The sequence below is a fragment of the Equus przewalskii genome, chromosome 3 (genome assembly GCF_037783145.1).
Source record: "Equus przewalskii isolate Varuska chromosome 3, EquPr2, whole genome shotgun sequence".
NCBI lineage: Eukaryota > Metazoa > Chordata > Mammalia > Perissodactyla > Equidae > Equus > Equus przewalskii.
This window is the reverse complement of record NC_091833.1, coordinates 6,022,135-6,038,085: the sequence shown is the minus strand read 5'-3', so window position 1 is coordinate 6,038,085 and position 15,951 is coordinate 6,022,135. Positions and strand designations below refer to the sequence as shown.

The window sequence follows — 15,951 nt, the reverse complement described above, 5'->3', positions numbered from 1 at the left end:
TATTTAATAAACTATCTGAATATAAAAATTCTGCGCTTAGGCCAAGCCCAAGCTTGGACCCAGCCCTGTCAGCTTTACTCCACAGCTGAGTACAAGGTGATCAGAGACGACTTCCTGTGTCATGTTTCCTAAGTTTCCAGAGAGTAAGCTGGACATGGTGTTGGCTGTTCTTCCGAAGGGATCTGACCAACTAGGAGCTAGAGTTTTCAGTGTTAATTGAAAGGGAGATCCAAAAGCCTTCAATAGACTAGAACAGCAGAAGAGATAGAGTGACAGAAGGTACACATATTTTCTACTATAAATATTGTCAGAAAGAGACACCAACATACAAAAATAGAAGAGTTTGCCATAAAAACACCTGAGGCTGTATTGTTCACTCCATAGCAGTCTGGTTTTTGTCACATCAAGAATCAGAAGTAGATGGGGGTTGGCTTGGTGGCATGATGGTTAAGTTCACATGCTCTGCTTTGGCAGCCTGGGGTTCGCAGGTTCAGATCCCAGTTATGGACCTAGCACTGCTCATCAAGCCACACTGTGGTGCCATCCCACATAAAATAGAGGAAGACTGTCCCAGATGTTAGCTCAGCAACAATCTCACTCAAGTAAAAAGAGGAAGATTGGCAACAGATGTTAGCTCAGGGCCAATCTTCCTCACCAAAAAAAAGAGAAGAGAAGAAAGAAAGAACCAGAAGTAGAAACAAAATGAGTATTACAGGTGAAGAAATTTTTGTTGCAGAGGCCAAAGAAATAAACCAATTTGTACCCCACCTCACTGATTTTCTAAAATTGAAAATTACGTGTTATTTGCTTGGAAGGAAGGGTACTTGTAGTGAATAGCATATTGTTTCTTGAAATGCAGTTGTTGAAAAACTGAAGAAATGACTTCAAATATGGGTCTTCAGGTCTTTTTTTCTTATATGTTTACTCATAGCTCAAAATTTTATGTGGAGCAGCAGTTTTTTTGAGACTAATGGAAAACTGTTGAAGAAAATGTTGGGGAGAATATAAAACTTGGTATAATTTACTGTAGAGAAAAATCAAAATGGAAAACATATTTAAACTCTTTCACGGGTCCATTATTTCAGATTTGAAATTCTAGAAGTCTGATCTGGATGTTGGACCCCTTGTTCTCAAACATGAACCTAACATAGTTGTAATCTTCAGAGTGCGTTGCTTGATATTTATGGGAAAGAGCCTTTTCATAGAATGTTACAGAAACTCTTCATAGTATGTGTTTAATAGACCAGTTTGGTTTGGCATCAGTTTGACATAAACTTTTGGTTATCCAAAGCCCTTAATTGCTTTGAAGTAAAAGCCCAGTGCTGCTCTTTTTTATTAAAATCATGTTTTTTCCTGTTATTGTGGTCTATTTTAGAAGACTGAGTTGTGATTTTTGCATATGTTCTACATAATGCCTCATTAGCAAAAAATCTTGTATCATTTACAAGTAGCCTGAATGTCTGTGTTGTTTTGAACAAAAATCCGTATTAAAATTTAAACAATATAAAATGCACATTTTCTGCTTATTAAAAAGGCCGTCTTAAATTAAATGCAAAGCAGTAACCAGTGAACACATGTACATGAACATTAAAATCAGAATGGTTTTACCTTTTATTGACTTTTTCAACTCAAAAAATGTTTATACTCTTACCAAATGTGTAACTAGTTTGTACTGGTTTTTTAAGTAAATGTTAGGGTGTTTACCTTCTTAATTAAAAATCATGTAAGTGCCATAATGTCCCAGTGGAGCAAATTTAACCCATAAATGTTTCAGACACTGTGACTTGCTTTGGTTGACAGCAGACTGTCAAATCTTAAAACAGGCATTTTGGAGCCATCCAATATAAAAAGCAGCTTGGCTGCAGGGGCTTCATCTTTCCTCTCTATGTACAGACACAGGATTACTTCCTGGCACTCTGAGTTCTTCCCCAGCTCTTCATTTTGAAACATTGCAAACTTACAGAAAAGTTGTAAGAATGGTGCTGTGAACACTCACATACCTTTCACCCCTTTGTGTATTCGTGAATGATACAAGCCTGTTCTGCATTCTGCATGTTCATGCAAGAGCCCTTCCTCCCTCTCCCTCCCTTTCTCCTTCCCTCTGTCTCTTACGTGAGAGTTAGGTGCATATATCACTTCACCTTCTCTATACTTCGAAGTATCTTCTAGGAACAAGGACATCCTCCTACATGACCACAATACAACTATCACATTCAAGACATTTGACAGTGAATGATACAGTAGCATCATCTAATACACAGTCCATATTCACATTTCCCAATTGTCCCAATAATGTCTTTTATAGCTGTTTTTTTTAATAGCTATTTTTGTTTTGTTTTGATCTAATATCCAATCAAGGATCATGTGTTGTATTTAATTGTCATGTCTTTTAGGCTTCCTTTATTCTAGAGTGATTCCCGAGTCTTTTCCAGTCCATTGATAGTTTGCAGAATGCTCCTCAGTTTGGATTTGTCTGATTGCCCAGCCCCCTCATTTAGAGGGCGCATCTGGTTCTCGGATGGAGGGTAACAGGCTGGGGATAACCGTGCGAACATTATTCTATTGCACAGGGAGGTGATCTGCTTTCTTTTGAAAATATGTTCACCAAGCTCTTAGCTGTTATTTTGAATACCTTAGAATTTGCCCAATGAAAAGTATCACACTCAAATACCATTTCTTTTATCCTTGCGTTTTTTGTTGTTAATTGTATCTAAGGTTTTTCCGTGATAGCAGCATGTCATTTTCCCAGCACTTTATATAAGTCACAGAAATTGTCACCATGCATAGTAACTAGTGTATTAGTGCATGCGTGAGAGTGGAGGCAAAGCTGAAACTTAGGACCATCTCAGAGGAAGGAAGCAACTTAGGAGAATGGGAAGAATTTCTCTCTTAGAACTGGGTTTGAGTGTCAGCTCCCTCAGGGAAGGACTCTGGCCAAGTTCTTTACTTCTCTGAGCCTCAGGTAGCCACCTCAACTGTGAAATGAAGAGACTGAAATGGGTATGTGCTTCCCTACCTTTTAAACAACAGCCACTTTTATCAGTAAGGACTCTTTCTGGAAGATTTTGTCTACTAAATAAGCAATATTTATTAATTTATTCCCCTTTTTAATTCATCAAAGACTTATATCATGCCAATCATTGCTTCTGATAGTTGTGAAATAACCTGTATCATTACACTGACTAGTTAAAAACAATACAAAACCTTTAGTTCACTTTTGCAACTTAATTGCCAGTAAATCTACACTTCCCATTGAGGTTTTTGATATATTGAACGTAATTCTCAGATTACTCATTACTAGTTGAAATCAGTTAAACTTGATCCTCAAAATAGTCCCCTTGAGGTGATGAGCCAGGATTTGGGTTCGTTCTCTCCCCAACCAGTTCTTGAGAGCGCTCCCTCCACTTTCATAAGACTGATTATATGCATGTAGAGAGCGCGACATAGCTGTCCCCTCCATTACTTATGGATGTTGAGAGTAAGAAAATACTGAGTTCTGATTTACATTTTGACCCAGCATCACTAGAAAGATATGATCCAGAAGCAAATAAACATACACAGACAAATTTTTTCCTTTATGCAATCTTAAATCAGGGAGCATTGTTTTCACCTATGAACTCAAGTAGCAGCTTTGAGCAAAACCATTACCTTTCAAATAGACTTTCCTCAGCTATTTTTGTGAACCGTATGCCCTTTAATTTACTAGCAACCTTCCGTAATCCTGTTCAGAAGTAGTACCTTGCTAGTGATTATTATCTGTGTATCCCTAATAAGAGCTATGATTGACCTACGTGTCTTTCAACAGTACACTTACAGAATGTCTGCCACCGTTTAAAAAAAAAAAACCGTAGAGTTGCTTTTAGTCCTAACGTTGCCTTCAACCTTATCTCCCAAATTTAGTCAGCCTGAAACTATTGCTCAAAAAGAGCCTCTCCGTTCTATCTCAAATATTTTACCTAACTACTTCCCAGAATCTCATAGCCTAGCATCTGTAATTCTAAAGCCTTCCCTTGTAAATAGTGGTAAGTAGTATAACATCTTATGCTTTTTTTAACGTTTGTAATCCTTACTGTAGCAAAGAACGAAATGTCGATGGAGGTTGGAGCAAGTGGCGGGTGAGGCAGTTGTGTGTCTGGGGAATGAAGTATAAGAGACTTTCCCTGGAGCAGAACTGTTTGCTTCTAAGCTTTCCTATTAGACCGTACATTACAGAGCTTCACTGAAAGTTTTTCCTTCTCCGGTATATCTGAGGTTTTAAGTTTCTGGATTTATTATGGCACCCAGTAGCAAAGCTGGAGTCAAGTATTTTCAAGGCTTCCATTAGAAATTGCGTTTTCAGAGTTTATTGCTTGACTGTTTCAAATTATATGAGAGAAACTTGGCACATAGCTTGTTGAGTTGGATTACTTTTTTCAACATAAAATCTAATTTATTTGAGTTTGTTTTTAATCTAGAGATGGCCAACAATTCTTTTCGTAGTTTTAGAAGATTTGATCATAATTCTAAATATGTCTGTAAAAAAAAGAGAAAGAAACTGCGGTTTCCAACTGAATTGTTGGTAGTTTTTTCAAAATCCTTGTTGAAAAATTTGAGAAATTTATTATTACAAAGCACTTAATTAGTATGTGTGATGTCTGTTTGTACATCCTTTCACCTTGTGTAGTGCAGCATATATGAATTGGTGGGTGACCAACCGTCAGCGTTCATGTGAATGTTTTCACTATGCATTGTTCTTTGTGTTAGAATGTCATCATCTTAAAGATTTGATGTTCCCATCATAGTGCATGGAACAAGGCAAGAAAATATTATATGGGAGTCACCTAAAATTAGCCCTGTCTCTGTTCTTCAAAGGAAACCAACCTGAGGCCTTCCTCCACGTGCATGGAGATCTTGGACAGGCCACTTAGCAATGACTCTAGCTCCCTCTTGCCTTCAACATCCTTCTCACATTCTTTGTTAGCTTTTTGTGACATCTCCTTCCCTTTTCTCTCTCTCACTTCCGCCTTTATTCTTTTACAATACTTCAGCTATGTAAAAATCTTGAGTTGATTGTCGAGTTTGAGATGATTTTTCATTGTATGCTTTCCTAGAGGCCAGACCACATTCATCACGTTGTTGATTTTAACTTTTATGTACTTTATATTAGTGACTCAACATTTTCAGCTTAACAGCATGTCGTCCTTTCCTTCTCATTGTTACCCTCAAAAATATCCAATCATAATAACGACTATTATGTATATAGCCCCTAAAACTGACACTTAAAAAATAATTATTAACGACTTGGAGATGTTGCATTGTCCAATAATAGGTGTACTCTCTGGCAAACTGACATTTAAAGTACCACATTAGGGGCTGGCCCTGTGGCCGAGTGGTTAAGTTCACGAGCTCCACTGCAGTGGCCCAGGGTTTTGCCAGTTCAGATCCTGGGCACAGACATGGCACCGCTCATCAGGCCACGCTGAGGCAGCATCCCACATGCCACAACTAGAAGGACCCACAACTAAAAATATACAAGTATGTACCAGGGGGCTTTGGGGAGGAAAAGGAAAAATAAAATCCTTTAAAAAATAAAGTACCACATTATTATTGCTGTTTTCTAAGTACTATTTATGTTGTATTTGTGCCCACTTGTTGGGCATTATTATTTTATGTATATAATGAATTATTATATTTATTAGTATAAAATTACAAAAAACTATTTTTTAAATATTATATATATTGGTATAAAATAGTAAGTTACTTTTCTTGGCAATATTTTGAAAAGTTTAAACTCCAAGGAGTTTAGGAAAATATTCAAGAAAGCATAAACCACTGAAAGTTTCAGAAAGATACTCACTGTTCTCTGCCTCACACAGAAAATTCAAAACTGAAACCTGTTATTTCTATGACCCCTCTATGGCTGAATGGATTATTGGGGCTTAATTCTTTGTTAACGTTACTAAGTAATAGTTATTTTAAAATATATCTGCTATATATAAGATATATATGTATCTTCTTGGAAATATTAGCATACTTTAAAAAAAGACAATAGAATATCAGGTGTAAGTGAAAATATAAGAAAGATTTGAAATTATTTGAGTAGTACTCTGTCCTTCCATATCAATAAATGCCGCTCGCTATTGAGTGGTCAAACCGAGTAATTTTGAGGAAAACAGATAAATTATATTTTGACTTCTAAATATGAAGAAAATTGTGAATATTTTCTTTAGATCTAGTTCAAATATATTTTTCCCTTCCTATTATGGTTTGTTTTAGTGAGTAAAGATAATACTAAGGGGAATAATAGTGAGTGTGCTGTTGGCCGTGTGCTCAGAACTACTAGATAACATGCTTTAGACACATAATTATTTTAACATTGTGTTAAGACTGTACCCTGGGCCAGATCCAGGGACTTAGACTTGTTTATCTTCTGTGTGAGGACAACTAACTGTCCAAAGCCAAAATGCAATGAACTTGCAAATAGCAAAGAGAAAAATTAAGTATTTCAAGTCCTCAGCTGGCTTACAGATGTGTGAGCTTTGTAGTCCATTTTCTGGTTCCAGTAGGGCATTGTGACAATTTTTCCAATATGTGTACGCTAGATCAGTTTTGGAAGTAAAATTACTTACTTTAAATACTGAAATAATTTTCTGAATTTAAAATTTTCAGATTTATTTTTCTTAAAAAAATGAAGTCTAATACCGAGCTTCACAATTTTTGAAATACTTTTGAATGCAAAACCTATTTAATTAAGGAACTCTGTCAGGAAAATAAATGCCTTTTGAAAACAGGTATTCATTTAGATCTATGATTAACATTTAACAAGATCTTCCTGTTAAATTCTACATTTGCTTTAATCTCAGTAGGAAAAAATACAAACTAGTATTGTAGCATATAGAGTTTCTGTATACCCTGTGGACGTTAAATGATCTCTTACAGCAAAAGGCACATCTGCAACATATTTAGATGCCAGCTTTGGGCATTATTAGTAGAAAATGCTAGGTCACTTTTTTTGGAAATATTTTGAAAAGTTTAAACTCCAGGAGGAAACGCCAATAAATGGTAATCTTATGATACCATTTATTTTGAGGGAGCGGTGAGAAGATGAGTGGCTGTATTGCATATTTTTCATTTAGGGAAAAGTTGTATGGTCGTCCTCCTTAAAATGAGTCTGGAGTTTGGTAGTGGAACGATTTCTGTGCTACAGACTGATGTCCTTTTGCGCTTTCAGGAAACTGCAAAATGATTTCACTCCCTCAGTCACTTATTGTGGATGTGAGACAAGTCGTCACATCTGGGGCTCCCTTCAAACTCTGAAAGCCTGAGTTTTTATGAAAGTTCAAGAATGAGTGTTGTTGGTGTTAAATAATAAATCTTTCCTAAGTGCATAATAAACTGAAAACCTCAGTGATTGATATGCAAATATGTACATTTTTTCTAGATAGCATTCAATGAAAAATTGTGATTGTACCACAGATTTTTTTCTTTTACCTTGCATTTTTTCACTGTCTCTCTTTTTCTTAAACACGTCGTTCAAGGTCAAACATTCGGGACAACGTAGAAATGATTAAGCTACATAAGCAACTAGTGGAGAAAAGCAATGCTCTCTCAGTAATGGAAGGAAAGTTTGTTCAGCTTCAGGAGGTACTGTGATCATTTATTTTATTATGGTAATACATAGATACAGAAGTTCAATAGTAGTGTTCAGGTTGCCTTTAGAATGGTTGTGATACGAAAAAGTTTTTAAAGATTGCTCTCTTTATTCTCAAGTGTATATAATTTTACTTTCATTTACTGTTTGTTTATAACTTAATAACTAAAGGAATAACTAACTGCTTGGACTATTTGTAAATATCTGTGTCATCTTAAAATAGTAAAGACGTTTATCATAAGTCATCTCATGCCAAGAACATTTATTTTTAACTCCTTTTGTCTGAATTCATATGCACTCACAGCACTGAAGATTTAGATGTATTTGCATGTATCTTCAGCTCCCCAAGATAGGTCAAAGTTATGAATAGGTCAGTAATCAGATTGGGGTAAATCTTTCTTTGATGTTTTGTTTTGTTTTGTCACTACTATTATCAGAACGTATTTGAGTACCTATCATGTCACCTATCAGTGTATTTATTTTAAATCTTAATCATTCAGGTTGACATACTTGGGGCTCTTCTTCCCCATGGTTGTTTTAACAAGGACTATGGCCCCACAGAAATGTGCCATCAGAGGGCTCCTGTTTATTGGCACTGCATAATTAACATAGGTTCTGGAATTAATGAACTCCAAAACATTCCAGATGAGCAAAATTCATATTCAGCAGTACTTCCTTTGAAGTACTGGGACAAGGAAAGCAGTAAATTGATGCAAAGCATAGGGTCATCTGAAGCCTAAATTTATTATTGAATTAGATAAACATTTTTCACCCATATTCTGGGTAATGTTTTCCATCCTGCAGGAACCTCTTTAAATGTCAAGTAATAATTGCCTTCCATATAAATAAGAGTTTATGAAAGAGAGGAGGCTAATTAGAGAGTGAAAATAATATTGCTATCTGCAAATAGATAGAAGAGGCAGATTAAAAATACGTGTGTTGAAAGCCATTTCTAAAATGAATTATGAAAGAAATTAAAAAGTGATTTTACATTTTTTATCACTTTGACTATTCTGATTTCCATTTAACAGTGATGCCAGGTATTTGTTTAAATACTAGCAGTAAGAAGTCTGCGATATAGCACAGTTACCTCTTTTGAGGATTGACATTGGGTAGAGATTTGAGAGGTTCAGACCGACACCTTCAATGAGGTAGAAAGCCCAGAGAAAGCAGGTTAGAGATAGCCTTCTATAGTAATATCAAGATTAGCAAAAACTGGGCTCAAGGAGCTCAGTAGCCATGTTTCTTCTAAAGGACTGAAGAAGCACTGCAGTCGAACTTAAGTGATTTTAATTAGCAGATGCGGCGTTACATGCTATGGTCATATGGTTTCCATGAAAAGACTATAGTCTAATCACCTTTTTTTATTTATAAAAGAAGTGTGTGGCATTTAAGTGTATAAAATTGAATTTAAAACATATTCATAAATGGGCCATTTTAAAACTTAGGAAGACTTTAGTAACTATTTTACTAAGTTGAAAATCTTAATTGTGTTAAAATTAGAAGCTAACATTCCAAGGCTGTTCTTGAGGTATGGTGACAGATCCTTTCAGTTTGAATATCTGTGGTCAGCATTTATTTTTGACCCATGCAACATCACTCTTAGCATGTTCAACCACTGTAACCACAGCAGAAAGAAAAAAGTTAATTGCTAAAACGAATTTGTTCCCTGGTCACTTCAACAAGTCAAAAACTAAGAGAAAATAAAGAACAAAAACGGCTTACGTTATGTGACTCTGTGCTAAGACAGCCCTGTGTTTTCTTCCTCATGATACACTTTGGTCAAGTGTGTCCCTTATGGACAAGTAGCACGTATACGTTGTGAGGTGAAGAATAAGCTGTTTAACCTGAACTTCAGGAGTAAATTCATTTATAAAATTGTGATCATTTATTCAAAGCAGAATCCAAAAAATAACTTTGAAAAGATTATCTTTTTGTTTTTTAGAAGCAAAGAACTCTCAGGATCAGCCATGATGCGTTGATGGCAAATGGAGACGAGCTAAATATGCAGCTTAAAGAGCAGCGTTTAAAATGTTGCAGTTTAGAGAAACAATTACATTCCATGACATTTTCCGAAAGAAGAATAGAAGAGGTAAGATCCCAGAGTTTAGCCATTCCTTGCATTAAAACTTCTCTGTCACTGTGTTGAAAAAGCAAAATAGAGACATTTCAAATATTATGTTTATTTAAAAATTCTAAACTACATGCGTGGTACTTTGAGCACAGCAAAATATAGTCAGTATATTATGTGTGTGGGAAATCACTGCTTAAAAATAGTTGCAAATGTGCTGAGATCCACAGTTTACCTAAAGAATTCGGATAACCTTGAGGAAAAAGAAAGCATAACATTTTGAAACTGATGCCAGATTACCTGTGTAATTTAACTCTCTTACCCTTAAGATCTTATTAGTGATTTAAGACACCAAAACAAGTTATAGGAGCGTATCTGTTTTTGAGAAGAAAGATGTTCTGTTCTGCAACATCAGCAATTTCGTGAAATTATTTAATTTTTTTTTTCTGAGAAATTGTTTGAAAATTCATCCTCCTATTATTCTTGCTACTCATGTCTCCTAGCTAGCACAATCTTTTCCTGTAGTCTGTTAAACTTGTTCTTAAAGAGAACGGAAATGAAATAAGATGCTTACTTTCTGTTCTGATCTTAGGAGAATCTTTTATTGTGTCTCATATTAGCATCAAAAGAGAATTTTGAGAATGGAAATGAATTTTAAGAGTACTTTGATTCGTGGGAAAAGGTTGTAACTACAAAACATACTGGTGAATAAAACTTAAACATAAATACTAGAAATAAATTCAGAAAACTACATTTTAGTCATATAGATATAATTATTTCCATGAATTTATTTCTAAAAGTATTTTTCTGTGGGATAAAACAAAGTATACAATTTTATTTATTCATTTATTTACAGGATGTGCTACTGGCTTTTTATAAATATCAAGTAACATGAGAAATTGTATCTTCAGAGTAAATAGTGATTGACACAATGTGCTTGAACCATGAGCTGAGAGAAAAGTCAATCCTTTTATTTTTTTGTGGGCCAATTGGAAATTAGTACAAAATGAATGTAACGGTGTAATCATCAGGGAGGAACGTGAAAAATACTATGTTTCCCCAGACTTAACAGCAAGCTTTTAACACATTCTTTATTGAGTTTTGGCACATGTTGCCCATAAAGCAGTCCATACGTTTCTACTAAATTAAAACAGAAATATTAATTCATGTTTACTTAACAACTTGGAAGACATCAATGCTAAATTAAGTACAGAAAGTGTAATGGGACCGACCCTGTCGGGTAGTGATTGGGTTTGGGGCACTGCACTTCAGTGGCTGGGATTCGCAGGTTCACATCTCGGGCACAGACCTACACCACTCATCAGCCATGCTGTGGCAGTGAACCACATTTAATGTGGAGGAAGATTGACACAGATGTTAGCTCAGGGCTAATCTTCCTCCAGCAAAAAAAAAAAAAAAAAGAAAAAGAGGAAGATTGGCAACAGATGTTAGCTCAGGGCAAATACCTTCCTCAGCAGAAAAAAAAAAAAAATAGACACTGTAAGTGGGCTAGTTAGCAGCTGCAATTTAGAAATCAAGAGTGAAACATGTTAGCCTCCTCTCATGTTTTTTTTTTTTTACCTCCAAGAGATTTTATATGATAATCACCTAATGTGTAATTTTCCTTTCATTTTAGCTGCAGGATAGAATTAATGATTTAGAAAAGGAACGGGAACTTTTAAAGGAAAACTATGATAAACTTTATAACAGGTAAATCATGATTCCATGTGTTCTCTCACTCTCTTGTTTGAGGTCTTTTATATCAAAGCATTGGATGTCAGCATATCTAATATTGATTAAAGAATTAGCAACAGATGGTTGTAAGAAATATATATATATGTTATAAAAGAAAAATAAGCTTTTTTTAGGCATTGGTTATAAGTTCGTTAACCTGAGTGGTAGCTTGTTACTGAAAAAACTATATCACTTTGTTGCCAGTAACAACTGCTATCATTTATTGAACACAAACTAAAAGCTGGCAGGTCCTGTGCTAAACATTCTACATACATTATTATAAACTCCTCACAACAACCTGGGAATGTAGGTATTATAAAAGCCTATTTTGCAGACAATGAAAATAAACCAGAATTAAGTATCTTGCCTGCATTCTTAAGGCCATCGAGTAATGGAGCTCGCATGTGAGCCTCTTTGGTCTCTCCAAGCCCTTTAGCTTCCACTGGGCTACCCAGCCTGCTGGCTGAGAGTGCTGCTGTTGGCGGGAAGCAGAGGTGTTCACTTACAGACGTCTCCGTTCCTTATAAAGAGAAACACAGCATCCTAGCTCAAGATGAATTTTAAAGAGCTGCTTCAATTTTATTTTTTAATCTCCTGCATAACTGTGGTATTTTAAAAAATTAATCCCTTCTGATAATGTTAGAAGCAAACTTCTACTCCACAGCTAAGTTTAGACAAGTGATACAGATATCTGTGTGTGTGTATTTTTAAGCCTTTTCAGGATATGAGACTGATAAATGACACAGGTTTACATGAAAGTAAATTGAAATATATTGAAATATATATGTTGCAGCTGATAGTCAACAATTGCTTCTAATGATGATATTCTCAAACATCAGAAAATAGCCAACTGATCTACAAATATAAGTTTAACTTTTTAACTGTATGCCTTATGTTTTGTATATTTTAGACTAAATTGACATTTGGTAAACAAATTGTACCTAAAGAGTGTGGGCATACGCTTATTATTTTGGTTTACTTTGAAAAGATACTTGAATTAATGTTGGGCATCGTTCCAGTGGTGTGTATTATCTATGTTGTTTACCTCCTGGTGTTGATGATCCTTGCACAGTGGCTCATTATATTAAGGGTTACTAATAGTAGGTTCAGACATCAGTTAAAATCGTATCTGGGGCTCTGCAGCAAGATAAACTGGCTAAAAATCTTTATGTAGGATTTGTCTTGGACCCCCTTCCAGATCATTTGGCTCTAGGGGTTTCTTCTAGTCTTCTCTCATTAGCCCTGATTAATTTTATCTAAAGCATTTATTATATCTCCTGTTTTATATTTCCATCTGTATAGAACAGTACATAGGTTTATATTGATATATATCTAAGTATTCGGTAGTTATGTGTTAGAAAAATTTAAATTTCAGTATATAGATCACACAACCACCATATTGTATGGCAGAGAAAATAATGTTATCCCCATATTTTATAAATGAGGGACTTGAGACTCGGGAAAACTGAAGACACTCGTACAGAGTCACACGGCCTTCCTGAGACTCCAGGACAGGACTAAAACCCAATTCTTTTAACTCTAAAACTTGAATTTCTTCCCCTGTGCTTCACTCTCTCTGACTTTAATTGTATTGGGAATGTTATATGTGAAAAGGAAACATTCATGGAATAATGGGAGTGTCATACATTCAGAAATTTTTATTGATTTACATTTATCTTGAAGGTCTTGTAATTTCACATAATTTAACATAGTCTTAATACAAGAAAATAAGTGCCATTTGGCCATTACTTATACATTTTCTACTTCCCTTCAATTTGAGGATTTACTGAGCATACTTTCTTGGAATAAAAATCATTAAACTTAGCTGCGAATAATGCATAAATGGAATTTTGAGAAAGACATGTTTTTCTCATATTTACTGTATCACCATGAAACTTTATCTTTCCATATTAGAAGATGATCTAAGAGTGGAAATCTGACTTTGAAGGGCTTTTTTTTTTAGTGTTTTATGCTTGAGCTACATTTTTCTCCTGTCACGTTAAAAACAGACTTGATTATGCTGCTTACCCTTGAATTTTGTGTGAGGTGTATTGAAGTAAATGTGTGTAATGAATGTCAAAACATTTTGTGTCAGAAAAAAATTAATGTCACTTAGGCACAAAATCCAGCAAGCGCACATGGTAGTAAATAGAACTATAAAATTCTCTAATACAATTTTTTTAAATATATAATATGTTTTCAGAAGCATAGTTGGAGAAACTCTACGAAAATCCGCATCGCCCGTAAGATCCTTTACAGCTCTTGTGTTTCATTGCACTGTTATTCATCATTGCCAACAACTAATGCTCATCAAAAACTGCATATACTCCATTTGGTTAGTCATAGTGATAGCATGTTTTTAAAAGGAGAGCATTTGTTTGTTATTCAGAATTGGCTCATTTTCAGGAGAAAAATATGATTTGCAGATTGCATTCTCATCTTCCTTTTTCAAATGAAATTTTGAATGTGTTTATTACTTGACATATGACATATTAGAGAATCATCTGGTAAGATAAAACCCTCATGTTAGTATTTGGTATGAGCCTTTTTTAATATGCTAAATTTTTTTTTATACAATGCCAAGAAATAAGTATAACTTTAAGAAATGTTCAATTTAAAAATTCAGAATACATTTTCTGCAATTAAATCTCTCTACCTGGTCAGAGAGAAGATCTATACTATAATGTAGGAAAGCTGTGTCCCATTTTTGCAGTTGGTCTAGTTGCAGGGTGATATAACTGGTGAATGCAGTAGTCCTTCCACTGTAATGTCTGTGAATAACCTGGAAAACAGCAAAAGGCAGGTGCCACCACCCCTTTGGAGCCTGCCCACCTGCCCTCCTCCCCACGCCCCACCACCATCCAATGAATTCAGCCAATTGAGATTGGATCCAATTGAGAATCTGTTAACGGTAATTTTAAGATACTAACTCCCTGAGAGACACTAATCCAATGCCTGCTTTTTTAGAAAAATCCATTGGTCTAGTTTTTGAAGATGATATTAACCATTTTAAGAGTTGGGTAAATCAAGTTTTTACAACGTGCTAGTCATCTAATATTCAAAATGTAAAGGAGCGCTGCTGACCGCCCGTGGACTCTGTGCTGCATTTCTGTAAAGTGAGCACCTGTCCCCTGCAGTCTTCTCGGTGTCACGGAAGCTCATGTGATCAAATCTGAGCACTTTGTGCCTCCCAGAAATCGGTCCCAGTACATTTGGGGCACCATTTTTCCTTCAGTAAGGGAAATATCCCAATGGAAGTATGTGTTTCATTTCTATTAGGCCCTCACTAAAGTACCTATGAATTTCTTTATGGATGATTTAGAGCTTATTCTTCCCTGTCTTTAACGTTAGGAAACCCTTGAATGTTGGAATAAATGGAATTTCTTCTGTAAGAAAAAAGACCTTAGGGTGGAGAGGAATTCTTCAGCTCTTATTTCAGTCTTATCATGTTGTTGATCAAGGGTGTGTATTTACAGTACGCTGACCCATGACTGCTAATGGACATGCCAGTGACCACAGGCACCAGTGAGCCTTCCACTGCAGATTGACATTTTATCACTCCTGCGACATTGTGTAACAATGAAATGTGTGCAGAGACCAACTATGATCCCCCCTCAGTTGTCACTGTAGGCAATGTACAGAAACATTTTCATGAATAAAACTTTCTCAAAGACTGTTCTCCTATGCAGATTTAATCATGTGCACAGCCTTTACAAAGAAAATGGAGCCAGATGTGGTTCAACATTTATAGTTACACAGATGGCTCCAAGCATAGAGGAATACAGTAAATTCAAAAGGAATTCCTCATGAAACTCCAGTGGAATGTAATCCTAAATTTAGAGGGAAGATAGCCATGGACTAAATTCAGATTGACTTATGCTGATTTACACTAGTATTTTGTGGGTTTGGAAAAACCAGGCTGCTAAATTGTTCTTAATTTAAACACATACAGCTTCTGATGTTTCTGCCAGATTAACTGTTGGTGATCTCTTTGCTGGTACTAATACTATTGGAACACTACTGTTTCTAATTTTTGGCATCTGATAGAATGTATAGTTGTGCCTATTTCATCATGCTAATTTTTTTCCGGGTAGTACATGTTTTTAATAATACAAGACACATGCAAACACATACATACACACTCACGTGCATATATATGTATGTGTTTGGTATATATAATTTGACCAGACACAGAAATTGTATTTGTTCTTTATCTAAAAATCAAAGTATAAAGGAATATTTTTTGCTTTAGCATTTAAAGTATATATTTTATTTGGATTCCATTTAGGTATTTGTACTTTTGATAAAATTAATTTAAAATATTGGTGAAATGAGACCATTGATAGAAGAAACAGATGTCATATTTAGAGAAACTTCTAGAATTCCATTTATTTTTAAGGTCATGTTACTTTAAATGCAATAAAAACACTCAAAATGTAAAATGAATACACAGTTTTGTTCTTTTGAAACTATGCCTCCCAGAAAAGTCTCTCTTTTGGACTAACCTCAGGACTAA

At 35.2% G+C, this 15,951-nt stretch overlaps 1 protein-coding gene across 1 annotated transcript in view; it reads left to right on the top strand.

Annotated features, from left to right (window-relative positions):
- The window catches only part of RPGRIP1L (RPGRIP1 like), a 104,725-nt gene that overhangs the window by 16,730 nt on the left and 72,044 nt on the right, over nt 1-15,951 (top strand). Inside the window, exons 7-9 of the mRNA XM_008513157.2 lie at nt 7,518-7,623; nt 9,576-9,722; nt 11,338-11,411. Coding sequence (XP_008511379.2) covers nt 7,518-7,623; nt 9,576-9,722; nt 11,338-11,411 — 327 coding nt within the window. The remainder of the gene's footprint in view (nt 1-7,517; nt 7,624-9,575; nt 9,723-11,337; nt 11,412-15,951) is intronic.